This window comes from Phodopus roborovskii, unplaced genomic scaffold (genome assembly GCF_943737965.1).
Source record: "Phodopus roborovskii unplaced genomic scaffold, PHOROB, whole genome shotgun sequence".
In the NCBI taxonomy this organism is placed as follows: Eukaryota; Metazoa; Chordata; class Mammalia; order Rodentia; family Cricetidae; genus Phodopus; species Phodopus roborovskii.
In genome coordinates this window covers 5720802-5736612 of record NW_026126424.1, presented here as the reverse complement: position 1 = coordinate 5736612, position 15811 = coordinate 5720802, and the positions used below count along the sequence as shown (strand labels likewise).

The window sequence follows — 15811 nt, the reverse complement described above, 5'->3', positions numbered from 1 at the left end:
AAAACTTGTGGTTGAAGTGAGGTAGAGACCATTTTAACTGTTGGCAATCAATAATAGATCACAGGACAAAACCCAGATGTTAGACGTCTTCATGTGTATGCCCATATTACTCAGAAATTAATTTTGGAATAGTTTTTAGTTTAGAAATCCCACAATAAATAAAAAACAATGCTTTTCCCAGATAGAAGTATTAAGAGGCTATGTCTCACATTTCCCAACTTTGTTTTCTCATTAGCTCTCAAGGGTTTAGGCATGAAACCCATCCTCACTGACAAAGAGTAGTAAAACTGATTTACTATGATTCATTGCTTCTTAGTTTTGGCCATAAGCCAAGTAAGGTATTTTTATGGCTAGATAAAGCAGACTATTTTGTGGAGGTCACATTATGAAAAGGAACCACATAGTGAAACAATTGTGAGTAATAATCAGGGGAGCTATGTAGTTGACACCTCCACTTTAAGACTGTTTTTGTGGCCATATCAACAGATCTGGTACCAAACAATGACAATTGCCATGGGTGTTTCGATATACATATTGTTAAAAATTAGACAGTGATTGCTTTTTTGTTTGTTTAATAATTTCCTGTAGTACATCATTATGTTACATACCAAGTGAACAACACTGAGTTTGTCACTTTTTCCCTGACTCAGTGAGGGCCCTTTGGTTTCCACTCAGGTTTGAACTGCACAGCAAATGTGTACAAGACTTGTCAGTATGGTGTGTTCTGCATTATTTTATGTCAGGTGGCAGCTTATCAGGTCTTGAGGCTGCCAGTCAAAAATTTCTTCTCTCTTAATTTAATTAGCAGTTGACTTGGTATCAGTAATTAACTAGTAAGAATAGCATTGATGGTGCATTTTAACATGGTAATAAATAAAACTTCCTTCATTAAAAGGATTTAGCAATTACCAGTCCCCAGGGGATCTTAAATATATTTGCAAATGCCTTAGCCCTTCCCTGAGTTTTCTGACTGTGAAAGGGGTTCATTTTATGTCATAGGTCAACTTTGGATCCTCCTCTTGGAGCTTGCATTAGTTTTCTTATTCCTGTGCTCTACAGGAGGCACCCCTTCTAAATCATTGATGCATGTGTCCATCCTTTTATTATTTTTAAGTCCCTGTTTCACATACCACTTCATCTGTGTTTACCCTCTTGTTTCAACATGTTTAATTGTGACCTCAGATCTTAAACAGTTTAGATTGTGTATGACAAACACATGGAAATTTTATGTCTCTAGATAATCTTCCCAGGACATGTTGGGAGTTAAACATCAAATTTTCTTCCTGAATGTGGAGATTCCAACTTCTATAACAGATGACTTAATCTTTAGACCAATAACACAGCTTAAATTGTTTTGTCTGAATATGTCACAAATTCTATGTTGAATGTCATTATAATAAAAATCAGAATTAGCTTTATTCAACATTATTTAGTCCCGGTGTAAAGCTAAGAAAAGTGTGAATAAATACAATTTTGTTTGTTTGTTTTGTTTCGTTCGAACCTTCATTTTATTTTGTATCCAATGTGATTATGTGCCTTTAAAATGTTCTCCCTTCCATTCTGCCCTTGTATCTTTGCAGTCATTGTATACAACAGATTCTAGAGAGTGTTAATCATTGTCACCTAAATGGCATAGTTCACAGGGACCTGAAGGTCAGTATATGGAGTCCATAAATCTGAATAAACAAGTTTCTTTGATTTTGTTTTTTTCTGGGTAAAGGGCAAAGCTGGGTGGGATATTGAAAATGGTGTTGAAAATGCCTTCCCCAACCTTTTCTTGAAATGAATGATGAAATGACAATGCATGATGCCTCTTCAGTTTGCTCATCTACAGGCTAAATATACATCTTGGCAGGAAAGGAACAGCAGTGCCAATACAACTTGCTACGTTTCCAAGCAATAGATTACCAGAGTCGGTTTGAGGGCAGGCTTTCCTGAAGGGTCCAGCATTGGCCTGGAATGAGCTTGGCCTGTGATGTATGTCTGCCTGTAGATCTAACACCACTTCTGTTCTGAGACCACGGGTTGCTGAAGCAGGACAACTGACTACACATTGCTCACTTGAGCCTGGCGAACCCTAGGCAAGGGGTAATAGTTGCCAGCTAGACTACACAACACAAGAAGCCCATGTTGTCAAAAATTCTTTCTGTGTCCTCATTTAAACCTAATGGTGCCTTGTGTGCTAGCAGGACAACTTTTAGAGCGATACTGTAAAAATGGGAAAGAATGGGGAGAGAGCACAACTACGAGATTATATTTGTGTTCCAGTTCATTTCCTGGAAGAATTTATAACCAGGAAATGAGTTCCAGAACAAAATGAGATATTGTCCAAATGGATCTTTTTAGAACAAGTTAATACACATCTTGGCTCACAGCTGGCAATATCCTGATTGTCCCGAGGTGGTAGTCACGCTTCTTGAGCAATGTGTTACTGTGACCAACCGAAGGAGATAAATTCAACACTAGTTGTCTGCTAGCTTTGCTCTTTAACCCCGTCTCTCTGAGGGTATACAGACAGTGAGTGTAAGCTTGGAACTAACACACGCCCCCTGGTGTTTGCATGCAGTCATTGCATTCAGCAGATCCTGGAGGCTGTGCTACACTGCCATCAGATGGGCGTAGTCCATCGGGACCTGAAGGTGAGTAATGCTGTTGGAGAAGATAAAGAACCACACAGTTCCTAATGACTGTTCAGCTTCAGTTATGCCAGGAAAGGCAAACATTCAAGCAGTGAATCCTTGTGGACTCATTCCAACACATATATCCATGTGTTTCCCCATTCCACAGCCTCTCATTTTTGTCTCCTAACATACTTGAGACACATAAATCAAAGAGAAGTAGTTTCCTAACATTAATAATAAATAACTTGCTTTCTTTCCATACTCCAAGGAATGGACATAGATGATTTTAAGATTTATAATTGCTCTTTTGTTATAAACTAATTCTGTAGATATTGATCAAACATATTTTACATTTATACTATATATCTAATATATCAATAATTTTCAGAATTATAAGCATAGGCTTAAGTCCTGTAATTGGGTGCCATTTTGAACTCTTTCTATTACCAGTAATTCTTAGAATTCTAGAACTGCAGGCTTCTTGCTTCTTATTTGTCTTCCTAGGGGCCTAAAAATACAGATGGAAAAAATATTATATAAGATAAAGTATATGAAACATGTGTTTATATTTTTTATAGGTGGTCCACTAATAGTTGCTAGGGTGTACTCAGTTCCTATTACCACTCCAAGCAAGAACATTTTAGAGCATCTGGAGTGAGAGAGTTTAGGGGACTCTTCCAGTAATTTTCTTTTCCCATCTGTCATCATTCTAGTTTTACTTGTTATATTTCCGAGAAACAGAGAAACCTTCAATAGCAAATAAAATAATGCCATAGGATTGGGGGAAGGTAGCCAGTGTGCTTCATGATATATTATAGTTTCAATTCCTTGTTGGCAATCCCGGCATTTCCAGGCTTTACTACAGAGGCAATGTAGTGGTCACTAGAAGGAGCTGGACATCCTCATACAGATATTTCTGTGACTTTAATGTTCAACAAGAATATGCATCTGAATACCCAGTGTTGTTAGTATGTGGATGTATGATTTGTATCAAAACATTGACGTTGTTTTCTGGACTCTTTTCCAGTTTCATTTGATTCTGAGAATTTTAACGATGAAAAGCAAAGCTATAGTTGAGGGACTTTTCTTTGGCAAAATCAGGATAGGATATTGCATATTTTCTAACACTTTCCAGATGTATGTAGTAGGGGAAAAAAAAAGAAACATGTTCCTTTGAAAAGTCCTATATTAAGCAACTGTGTCAAAAATTCACTAGTGACCAAGGGAGCAGTCAGAACCCCTTTGTGTTAGCTGTCAGCACCCAGGTGACTTTTAATCTTTCCACTTGGGACATTGTACTGCATTTATGTGACCACATGTATAACCTAAAGCTAAACATAAAAAGTGGGAACTCTCTCCACCCACTCAATTGTATGGTATGCTTTGTGGGATATGGATTTGCTCTTATGTGGCCAGCTCAGCCACTGGAATTTGAATCAAAGATGGCAGTGGGCCTGGGGCATTGGTTATGAGCAAACAGTTTTCTGATATAATATCTGAACTTTGGATCAAAACTCTAGGCAAGTGCTTTCTAGTAAAGCTTACCAGCAACAGAAATCATGTACTACTTGCCCCGGCTTCCCCACCCTGCCCCTCTGGTTTTCAGAAGGATGGAGACTGACTTTTGAGTGCACTTACTGTAATTTCTGTAATTGCTGACCTAATTTTGTCACATTGATGACTTGGATGAACTCTACAGAGTCTGCTTCCAGTGCTAATCAGTAGACCACTTTATAATCATACTAGTAGAATTGAAAGCTTATGCAATAACCTGTGCATCATATTTACGTGTAAGGGTGTTAAACCCTGATTTTGTTTTATGACTTTTTTTTTCCCAAATGAATACACTCCATGTGATAAATATGCTGCTGGGAGTGCCATACTTAGCAATGTAGTCAAATATAAAGTCTTTCATTACCAAGCTTTTAACCAAGTTTCCCTCCTGGTTCTAATACCTTCTGTCTTTATCCTGATTTGCATATTGGTTCACATAGAATTCAGATACTGAATGTGTGTGGCTCAGTTCATCTAAATCACTTGGAGAAAAACTAAGGCAATGCTGTGTTTATTATCATTATCAGAGGCACTTGTGGCTGTTGTACATTTTAAGGTACTCCTACACCAGTACCTGTGGGATACCACAGTGCCTAGCAAAAGACCTTAACCTAGCCAAGGCTTACAACGTTTTTCTTCAATTCAGAAACAGATAAAAATTCAGACAAAAGAATAAATGTACATAAAGCACACATTTTATAAGAGCAATCATAATAGATTATCCACACAATAGGATAAAATAACAACACACATGATTTTGAAAACTTTTACCTGCCAACCTCTGGAATCTATAAGATACAAAATTATTGGTATCCAGAACCAAGAGTGAGACATAGCAGGCAAATTGAGAGGAGAAACGAGAGATGTCTCAAAGATTGATGGAGGAGACGAGTCACCACTGGGTTGCTCTCGGTGGACATGTGAACAACAGTGTTTTATGTCTCCAGTAGTGGGACCATTGATTCACATCTAGATAGGATTAGAGATTCTAACAGTAATGATTAGACTACAGTGTTGTTGCATAAGTAGGAAGCTTCATGGCACAATTGAAGCTATTAGCCACAAAACAAAGCCCTATGTATCCCTCAGCAGAGGATGCTGCTCTTGCCTTGGCCTCAATTTTAGTAGCATGTAATGGAAGAATCATCATATAGGTAGATAAACAGATGAATGGAAGGATAGATGGATGGATGGATAGGTAGATAGATAGATAGATAGATAGATAGATAGATAGATAGATAGATGATACTTTAATTCTGAAGTTGCTTATGGCTACCTTATAGAAATGTATGATTGTAGTAGAGCATAAGTATGCAAAGTATATTTCAAATTCTAAATTTCAAATAGTTAAAAAATTCTGATTTTCTCAGATCTGTCTTTAGATCAAAGTCTTTAGATAAAAAACAATCTGTGTATCCTGTTTTTCTCAGAACTGTCTTTAGATAAAAGATTAAAGGGCAATTGTTTCTACATAGCATTTGTCTGGCTATCTAAGAAGGAATGTTAAGTGAAAATCAAACACATCAAGCGGTAATCCTGTCATGTATTGAGTGCCTAGGGTTTGTGAGGCCATAGAGAGGAAGTTGCTGTGGGGTGCAGTAACACCAGTTCCACTCTGCTTCTTTCAGTCAATTCAGCAAGGTTTTCTCAGAGTATAGAAGTAAATTAGGAGACAGGAATGGGATGTAGGGGGTCCCAGTGCATCTGCCTGCCTGTTTACAATACCAGAAGTATGGCTTTGTGATTGGAAACTCAAGTGCATACATCATCCAGAAAGTCCCCTGTTCTCCACACATGAAATCAGGAATTCACTCCTGTAAAAACCTTATATGAAAGCTAAAACCATCTGTACCATTGCACAAATAGAACAAGTGTAGATGCCAATCAAGCTTTTCAGCTTAGGGGAAAATTCCATTTTGTTGATTTCTGGGAGCTTTGATCACACCTTCTCTGGCAAAAGAAGGGGTGACTGAAAACATACCAAAGCAGAGAATATCTAACTTCTAGTTAGATTATTGAGATTTTAAAATCAAGCGAAGGGATTTTAAAAGACCTTTAAATTTTACTACAATTATATCTAGGGGAATTTGACAATCAATATATCACAATAAAATTGCTTGATTTTTTTGTAATAAAAATTAAAAGTGTTAAAAAGTAAATCGCTTATCTGATATGTCTGTTCCTAATGACTGAGTCTTACCATGTAGGCAATGATCACAGGCATGCCAGATAAACCCTGTGATTAATGTTCATGTGACCATTGCCTTTTCCAGATTAACTCCTTAATAAACACAGTGTTAATCAAAGACTCAAGATTAAGATCATGTCTTATGTTTCCTAATTTAGATATAGGTGGCAATTACTTTTTATTACTTCAAAATGTGTTAAAATACCTACCAAACAGGCCATCTTATAAATGAACAATTTTTATATCATCAGTCAGGGCTCTATTGCTGTAACATGATACCATGACTACAGCAAATCGTGCAAATCTTAATTGGGGCTTACTTACAGTTCAGATGTTTAGTTCATTATCATCATGGAGGGAAGCATGGTGGCATGCATACAGGCATGGTGCCAGAGAAGTAGGTGAATGTTCTATATCCAAATCAATAAGCAACAATAAGAAAGAGACTCTGGGCTTGGAATAGCTTTTTGAGACCTCAAAACCCACCCCCAGAGACACATTCTGCCAACAAGGTCACACCTACTAATCCTTTCAAATAGTGCCACTCCCTGTTGACCTAGTCTTCAACTATGAGCCTATGGAAGCCTTTCTCATTCAAACTACCACAAGTACCAAAGCTTTAAAGAATAGTTATGCAGCTGAAGAGATTTCTCTGTAGGTGAAGTGCTTGCTGCCTAAGCATGAGGAACTGATTTTGTATTGCTAACACCCATATAGAAAAGCTTGGTCTCATACTTCTGTTCTGTAGTCCCACCTCTGAAACACATAGACAGGGAGGATCCCAGGGGCTCACTGGCTAGTCAATCTAGTCACTCACTAAGCTCCATGTTCATTAAAAGACAGTGTCTTCAAAAGTAAAGTGGGGCCTGATAGAAAAAAAAAAAAAAACACTCCATACTGGCTTCTATGTACACAGGTGCATGAACACATATACCCCCCCACGCACAGTTATACATACACTTCTGTGCTTCAAAAGATGAAGCAATTAAGAAATCTAGCACCAAGTCTTAGACTTTTCTTTTTGAACATTTCTACATTTATAAACTGAGGTTCTTGAGATTTATTTTCTTTAACAAGTCTCCACTAGTTCTAAAGGTGGTTGCACAACCTGCTTAAATACTTTCAGATATTTGAATAATTTTAAGAAGTCTTTACATCCTCCTGAAAGCTATTGCTTTCATATCCATGTGGAAACACAAAACAAAACTTGTACACAGTTGCTGCTCATTGCAGCTGATGTGCTATAAATGGTTGTTGACACTGAGACCAGATGTCGTGGAAAATCCTGCACCATTAAGAAGCAATGGGGTGGGGAAGGAACCTAGGTGTGAGAATGTCAGAAGACTCTATTTAAAAACAAACCTATAAAGTGATTGTGTTCTAAGAGTGTAGAGATGCTTGCAAAGTATGCAGGCTAACATAGGGATCCATATGAACATTTCTTCAGTTTTAAATATGCATTACAGGGTGAAAATATTTCTGCACTTTGAAATGATCAGCCATAGGGGAATGTAATGTCTGACAACCAGCATGTAAATTGTCCCTATAAGGTACGGTGTTCTTATGATGCACATCTACTAGCTATTGTCATGCGATATAATTCAGTAGCCCTATAATACTATTTGATGAAAGAAGTAATCAGTCAATGACAAGGGTCTGTGGGTTGCCCAAGTCTGTAGCATTAGAGATAAAGACAGGACATGAATCTTGAATTCACATTTTTTTATAAGTCATCATTATGCCCAGTTCCCTCATGGTGCTCAGTCAGTGTCCATGTACAGGTATGTTGGAAGGTCTCTGCTTTGATCCTGCCTGTCACATTCATCCTAGGAAGTCAAAACAATGGATAGTATCAACTGGTATGTGGTAAAAATCCTGCCTAAGAAGGCAGCTATGCACTCACTAGCATTCTAATTGTTCAGTCTACTTGTAACCTGATAACAGATGTATTCCTTTCTTAAGCATTTGGAGTTTGAACTACTCAGCAATGGACTTTTATAGTACAATATAACTTCAAGTTAAATGTTAGGAGTGATTCAAGTAAACCCAAAACAAATGCCAGTTTTCACTAAAAGTTTCCTCTAGAAATTATTAATGAATCAGACTTCTGCACCCCCACAGACCATAACAGAAAAATTGTTTTAACTGCCCTTTCTAAAGAAACTAGAAAAAAAGCTCTATGAAAGTGCCCCAGAAGGACAGAAGGGTACATAAAATTCCCTGATCTGTAGTAACATATCGCTGTTAGCCACCATATTGGGTGCTGGCAATTGAACCTAGGTCCTCTGAAAGAGAAGCTCTTAACTGCTGAGCCATCTCTCCAGCCTTAACACTTTTATTTTTAGTTGAGACATAACAACTATATGTTTATAAAGTACAACATGACATTTCCATAGATGAATACAATGTATAATGATCAATCAGGTCAGGGTCCTGAGCACATCATTTACTTCAAACATTTATCATTTTCTTGTAATAGAAATACTTAAATTACTCTGTAGTAGCAATTTCGAAATATGCAATTAATTGTTAACCATAGTTGTCCTACTATACTATATATATTCTAAATCTTTACATGGCTTTGGATAGCTAAAGCATATGTATTTTTAATCAAGTGTTTGTGTAAGATTTATACATTTCATTGTAAATCAAATCTCAATAAAAGACTGTAAAATATTAAAAGGAGAAACTCTATGGAAGTAAAATGTGTGTGATACATTAAGCTTTTATTAAAGCTAGTCACTGAAAGCAATCTTTGAGTGAAATATTAGAAAGCAGATTCCTTTAATAAAATCAAAAACTGTTCTAACATTTCAGCTTCCTTTCCATAGTCTATGTTAGATTTTCCTAAGTAATATACACAGATACAAAGCCATGTCAGTGCTCTTAATTTTAGAATGTATCTTATCCCTTGCAAATAGGCCTGCCTTCTCCTGTACATAGCTGCTGCTGAACAGTCTTCATGGGTGTCAGGTAAAACTCACATACAAATGGATTCCCGTTTTTTTTTGGATTACTCACATGTCCTAGAGTAAGACCTTTTAGGTCATCTTGACCACCATCCCAGTCAGAGACTTGGTTTTTCAAGGCATTGTGCATAGAGCCCTGCCCAGAAGCCTTTTAGTGTAGTGGTAAGAGTAAAGGACATTAAATTTTAAAAGAATTTATTTACTAATTACATTGGAATTTGCTAGAGTAACATCTATACCATTAAACTTAAAGGTCCTAAAATGACCTTGATTTCTTAAGTGATTGGCACTCTTACCTTGAATGAGTCTGTGGTTGGCAAATTAGATCGGATACATAGTAGCAGGCATATCTGAAATCTCAGTCCTGTGAAATATGAAAGTTCCAAAGGAGAATTAACTGTTGCCTATAGTTTAGTGTGCTTGGTCCAAGTTATTTATTTCTACATAAAGTAAAAAATTATGCCAATTAAATTGGAAAATTGAAAAGTAGTTAGTTGACCATAAATTTTAGTTATGAAATTAAAATGTTGAAAGTGAAAAATCCTGATTAAATATTTTAGCGCCCTGATAAATATCAAGGTTCCAATTCAAACATTAAGTCATAGTGAAAGTTATATCAGCCTAAGTGTTTTCATATTCTTGACACATGTTCATCTCAAACTCCAAATTAAATGATGTCTTTGTTGTTGAAGTAGTTCAAAACCATACTTCAACCCTGAAAATCTACCAAGGTCCCTCCACATTTCCAGTGGTCGGTCCCAATTGTAGTGACTCTGATGGCAGTGAGCAGCAATCGCCTGAAGAATTCTGGTATTTAACTAAAACTTGCTTGCTCACCCTCTAATTTCTTATAGATTTAACCTAACCTCTTCTAAGTTCTGCTTATGGATTTTGCTGTCTTGCATGGCTGCCTGATTAATAAATACTGGTTTAGGCTGTGTTTACTCAAGTCCAAAACAACCCACAAAACTGACAAATTCAGCCAAGAGAAAGGAGTTGAATGAATGAAAATTATAAAATTTTTGTCTGTCAACATATAAACAAAATTGTTTGACTGATAACGTTTTCATAATTTCAGAGAAAAGTTTTGGTACTCAGAAAGGCCATTGTTTCCCAACTGTTTTGGTGGAGACATAGGCTCCAAATTCATGGGTCCTTATCCAAAAAGAAGGAAGATCTTGGCGCAAGTGTATGCCAATCCAATGTTCAGGTGGGCTAGGCTTCACTGTACATAATATTCAACACTCTTCCACTAACCATATCCCCACTCTGTTTCTTAGAATCCATGAGGACATCCAGTGAAATTGAAGGCTCTGTCTCAGTGCTTGTTTTCAAAGTTCCAGTATGGTTGGGAAACAATGGTGTAGACACAGCCTCATTCCAAGTCTGATTTGTCAGTCCTTGAAGAAGGATCATACCAAAAAAAAAAAAAAAAAAAAAAAAAAAGTGTTTCTCACAGTATTTTAAGTGGGTGAATAAGTATCTGTGTAACATTTTAATCACACTTTAAAGGAATGTAAATTACATAGTGAAAGGGGGGCTTTTAAATTTCTGTTTAAAGCTAACTATAACATTTGGCAAACAGTTTACTCTTTCTGCCTTTAAGAATAAAGAGATCCTTAAAGACAGCCATTTTAATACAAAGGAAGTCTCCAAAATTTGTGCAAATATTGTTTGGAAACATTGAGGAATCAAAATCACTTTATAAATCAAGTAGAATTTAATTTGTAGTTTCCTTTGCCAAATGTCTGTAAGTTGGTTCAACTCTGGTTATCATTTTGCCAGGTTTCCTCCTGATGAAAATGTCTGCTCTGTTAGGCTTCTAAGTCCATGTCAGTAGCCAAGTGTGCACCTTGAGTAGTCCTTGGAAGCATGTGAGCAGGTGAAGCCAGCATCTTTACTAACTGCATCCCTCCCCATTGCCTCTGCAGTACCCAATGCATCTGTCTGAAGCCTGCACCTGAGGTTGTTCTTTTAGTTTTCTAACTATACTTTCCCTGGGATTTAGGAATGGAACTCTCCACAAGAGACAACAATGCATGTGTTTGTTTCCCAACCCCCGCTCCCTGTTTAATCTTGTACAAATGTTGGTCATTTTAAGTAGTCACTTAAAATAGAATCTCACTTTAGTCTCTTTCTCTCTCTCTCTCTCTCTCTCTCTCTCTCTCTCTCTCTCTCTCTCTCTCACTCTCACTCTCTCTCTCTCCTTCCTAAATAAAGCCTGAGAATTTGCTTTTAGCTAGCAAATCCAAAGGAGCAGCTGTGAAACTGGCAGACTTTGGCTTAGCCATAGAAGTTCAAGGCGACCAGCAGGCGTGGTTTGGTGAGTAGGCTACCCTCCTTCTTGTAACTGTGCTCTCCCAGTCTGGAACCCTGGTTCCTAACACCACTTTCTAGCCACAGGATAGTAGGTAGCAATGGTTATCTAGCAACATCTTAACTAATGTAAGACATTGAATCTCATGTAAAATTGGTCTATAATCAGAAAATAACTTAAGAGAAAAGAAGTTCACTAATACCTTTTGAAAGGGTTCATGGTAAAATGGATTCTGTGCTAAGAGTTAATAGAAGGGTTTTGATATATAATGTGGCTTGCACACACATGCTATAGATACATGCATCCTCTCTTCACAATAGTAATAAATAGTATTTTTAAAATATAATCTAGAGATGATAGGTAGCTCATGTTATAACCCTCACACTAGGGAGGAAGAGACAAATAGAAATACCCTAGAGCTTACTAGCTGGCCAGTCTAGTCTCCTTGTCAAGCTCTAGACCATTGAGAGACCCTGTGTCAGAGAACAAGGTGGGTAATACCTGAGAAACTATATCTGAGGTTGTCTTCGGTCACACATATACTAGTGCATACTGCAAAATGTAAAAACTATTTTATTTTCACTCTTATGTTTAATTCCACATACTTTGTTCTTTTTATTCACTTTTTACTTTATACTCCTTTTTTCTTGAAATATCAGTCAAGACTCTGAGAATCAACATCCTCTGTAGCGCATCTGATAAAATTGTAAAATGTAAATTACCACAGAAATATTCACATACATACCATTTATCCTAAGGAACTGGATGCAAAACATATCTACAATGTGCCTTTAACATCTGTTGCTGCTAGGGTATCAGAGGCTCTATTAGGATTTTGCATCATGGAAGAATTACTTTACTTAGTTGCTATTTGTCTCTCATTTTAAATATTAAATGATTTTTTGAATGAGAAAATTATCTAATGGTCCAAGAGTTGATATTTCTGTTTCTTTCTTTGTGTGTTTTGATACTCCTATTAGTTCTTTGAAGTAAAATTCATGATACCTCTGGAGAGAGCAAGTTTTCATTAAGCTTGATAATATCATAACAATCCTACATTACTAGGAGCTAAATGCCCTGATGAAGAAAACCTTATCTACAGCTCCCACATGCTGTATTCATGAGTTAATTGTACAGTGTATTGTTTCCCCAAACTCATGCATTTGGATGTATAATTCCAAATATTTAGGACTAGAACCAACTGGCAGCTCAAGTGATGGGAGTTCTAAGTAAGAATAAGAATGATAGCATTCTTAGGACATTTTAGTCTCAGGGTGAGGGTTTTAATATTTTATATGTAGAATATGTATTTATTTATCACTTTATAGGCCAGGCTGGTCTTGAACTCACAATCCTCTGAACTCAGTGCCCCATTTGCTGGAATTTTATACATGTGTGCCACAATGCTCAACTTGAGCTTTTGATTTCTTACTCTTATATAGTAGTTTTCTTATACGTTTTTTCCAAAGAGAATATCATTAAGTCTCCTGCTCTTTGCCATTTCTATTACTAGGGTACTTAAGACAAATTGAAGTTGACTAGCTTTAGCTTGTGGAATACATGGAAACTGAGAGAGATAAATATAGACATCTAATCAGAACAATGATGGAACAAAAGGGAGATGCAAGTAAGCGCCATTGTAAGAATGAGCAGTTCATTTCCAAGAGAACTTAAAGAGGTTGGTCAGGTTATATGCTCAAAAAAGCACCAGTCCAGATGTCTAAGAGGGATCTGAAAGAACACACACACAGGGAGGACACTGCTCTTTATTAGACTCAGATGAGTTTCTCATTGTATGCTCTGTGTATCATTCATAAAGAGTTGGGAGAGGGATGTTGAGATTACAAGGGGAAGGGCAGTATACCAGCAGCACTGCAAATCCTTTTGCAACAATTGTACCCACCCCTACTTTGCAATGACACCACATTATGTCCTCAGGTGATCCTTAAGCTACAGGCAGTGGAAGCTCAGTGGATTAGTGATGAGTTCTGTAACACTTAAGCTGTGCAGAGGGGCCCCATCCCAGAGTCTTTTCTCATGACCCGCCACTTTCTTCCAAGCAGAGGAGAGAAGAAATAAAACGAAAGTTAGGCAAAAAAAAAAAAAAATCCTTTGGCTTATATTTAATCTACTTTTGTTAGAGAAGTAACACAGCTATATATCTTCTCTCTTGTACTTGTTTTATTTTTATGTAGCAAGTATAAAGTTCATTGTAGAAATGAGGAATAGTTCTTTTCTTGGATACTTTGCCTCCTGGTGAATAAAGACTGTGACTTGGCACTAGTTTATGTTTGGAGGAACTTCTGATTGTGTGTTCTTTTACAGAGACTTTCCAGTTTCCATTTTTTGACTTTTAAAATAATACTTTCAAATGAGAATGGTTAACTTTGTTATTTAAGCATTTTTTGCTTGGAAATTCATTTTCAGGAGTAGAAAATATTTTCCACTGATGTCTAGGTACAGATTTTATCATTGCTTAAGCATTCCTCATTGAATTCTACACTGCTGTATTTAACACAAAGCTTTCTTTGCCATCAGCCCCCTTCACTGTGTCTTCTGAAGTTGGCGGTCTTGTTGGTTGGCATTCAGTGGTGATTCATCTGAGTGTCTCCGAGTCTCCTCATAGTTGCCAGTTATGAATACACCCTGGTTATTTATTAGTACACATTGAACTGATATTTTTCTGGGCGTATTTCTTAGAATGAGTATTTCAGTTACTGGTAGCCCTATCTATCCTCTGGCCCTGTACCCAAAGGATATCTGTTTTAAAAAATCATTTTCTGGAAATTTGCTTTTGATTTGTCCTTAGTATATATAGATGTCCCACCCCGCACTCTTTTATGGGTGACTGATTGCCAGAGGCATTTAGCTATCATCTTTTGCAAACAACTAGTCTGCCCTTGGTTTTCTCATTATTTCTTTAGAGTTTTAGTTTGAACTTCCCTATAGATAATGTTAAAACATGTAAACAAAGGTAGTGTCAGTATATCATAGTAGATTGATCTCCACACCTCCAGTGTGTGTGTGTGTGTGTGTGTGTGTGTGTGTGTGTGGTGTGTGTTTTCAAATAATCTATAAGATAGTACAGACAGAGCTTATCTTCAGCTAAAGAACCTCCCTAAAGCATTCTTTCTTTGTTGGCCGTCTCCCACTAATGAGCATCTGTATTCCCTAGGTTTTGCTGGCACACCTGGTTATCTTTCTCCAGAAGTCCTGCGTAAAGATCCTTATGGAAAACCAGTGGATATGTGGGCATGTGGTAAGAAATTTTATTTTCAAGGCAGATTTTGTAATAGATCAGTGTCTTGGTCAATTTGGGATGCAATAATAAAACACCAGAGACTGAATGGCTTAAACAAGTAAAAAAGTATTTGATGATTCTAGAAGCTGGACAGTCTATAGTCATGGTGCCTATAGATTTGCTGTCTAATGAGGGTGTACTTGTGGATTCATAAAAAGCCGTCTTTTTTTTTTAAGGCCACACATGGTAAAGGAGTTTCTCATAAAAGCATTAATCTTAGTCACGAAGCCTTTTCTCCACCAAAGGCTTCACTACTAATTTAATCACAGTAGCACTGAGGAGCCCAACATGTAAGTTAGGGGAAGGCAAAAATGTTCTGTAGCAAGCAGTGTTGTCAGAATCGAACACAGAAAGTCTCAAACTTTAGTCTACCGAAAGACTCTTGGAGAAGTGGGTAAAGAACAGACCTCCATGTTTTTGGTTAGGTCTGGAGTGGACAGACTGACACTTTCTGGTGTCACCAGTGTTTTATATCTGATCTCTGAGAACAAAGATGCGAAGAGCCTTATAATGTTACACACTTATTCTTCTAAGCCAAACAGTCCTTCTAACAGAAACTATCTGCCTAGGATGCTTGGCAAGTATTCAAGAATGGTAGTAAATCTTGAAAATAATGAGTTATTGATGTCTGATTCCAGCCCCAATCTGCCAACCCTAATTAAAAGAAAACAATCCTAGGCAGACCCAGCCACACACTGGGAAGAATGGCATCATATCTTGTAATAAAATCTCTGCATGTTGGCATATTCTTCTAATAAATGGAAGAATGAAATAAGGAGGATGTTGCCAGGCACTCTGGAATGGTTTTCTACTAAGGTTCTCAGCACAACCTCATATTCTGTGTTCCATAGTCTCCTTTCT

The 15811-nt window shown here is 37.1% G+C and overlaps 1 protein-coding gene across 16 annotated transcripts in view; it reads left to right on the top strand.

Moving 5' to 3' along the window:
- Camk2d (calcium/calmodulin dependent protein kinase II delta) overlaps positions 1-15811 on the top strand; it is a 243671-nt gene that overhangs the window by 164924 nt on the left and 62936 nt on the right. For all 16 annotated transcript variants that reach the window (XM_051185550.1, XM_051185545.1, XM_051185543.1 and 13 more), the window contains exons 6-8: positions 1581-1653; positions 11553-11655; positions 14825-14908. In XM_051185550.1, coding sequence (XP_051041507.1) covers positions 1581-1653; positions 11553-11655; positions 14825-14908 — 260 coding nt within the window. The remainder of the gene's footprint in view (positions 1-1580; positions 1654-11552; positions 11656-14824; positions 14909-15811) is intronic.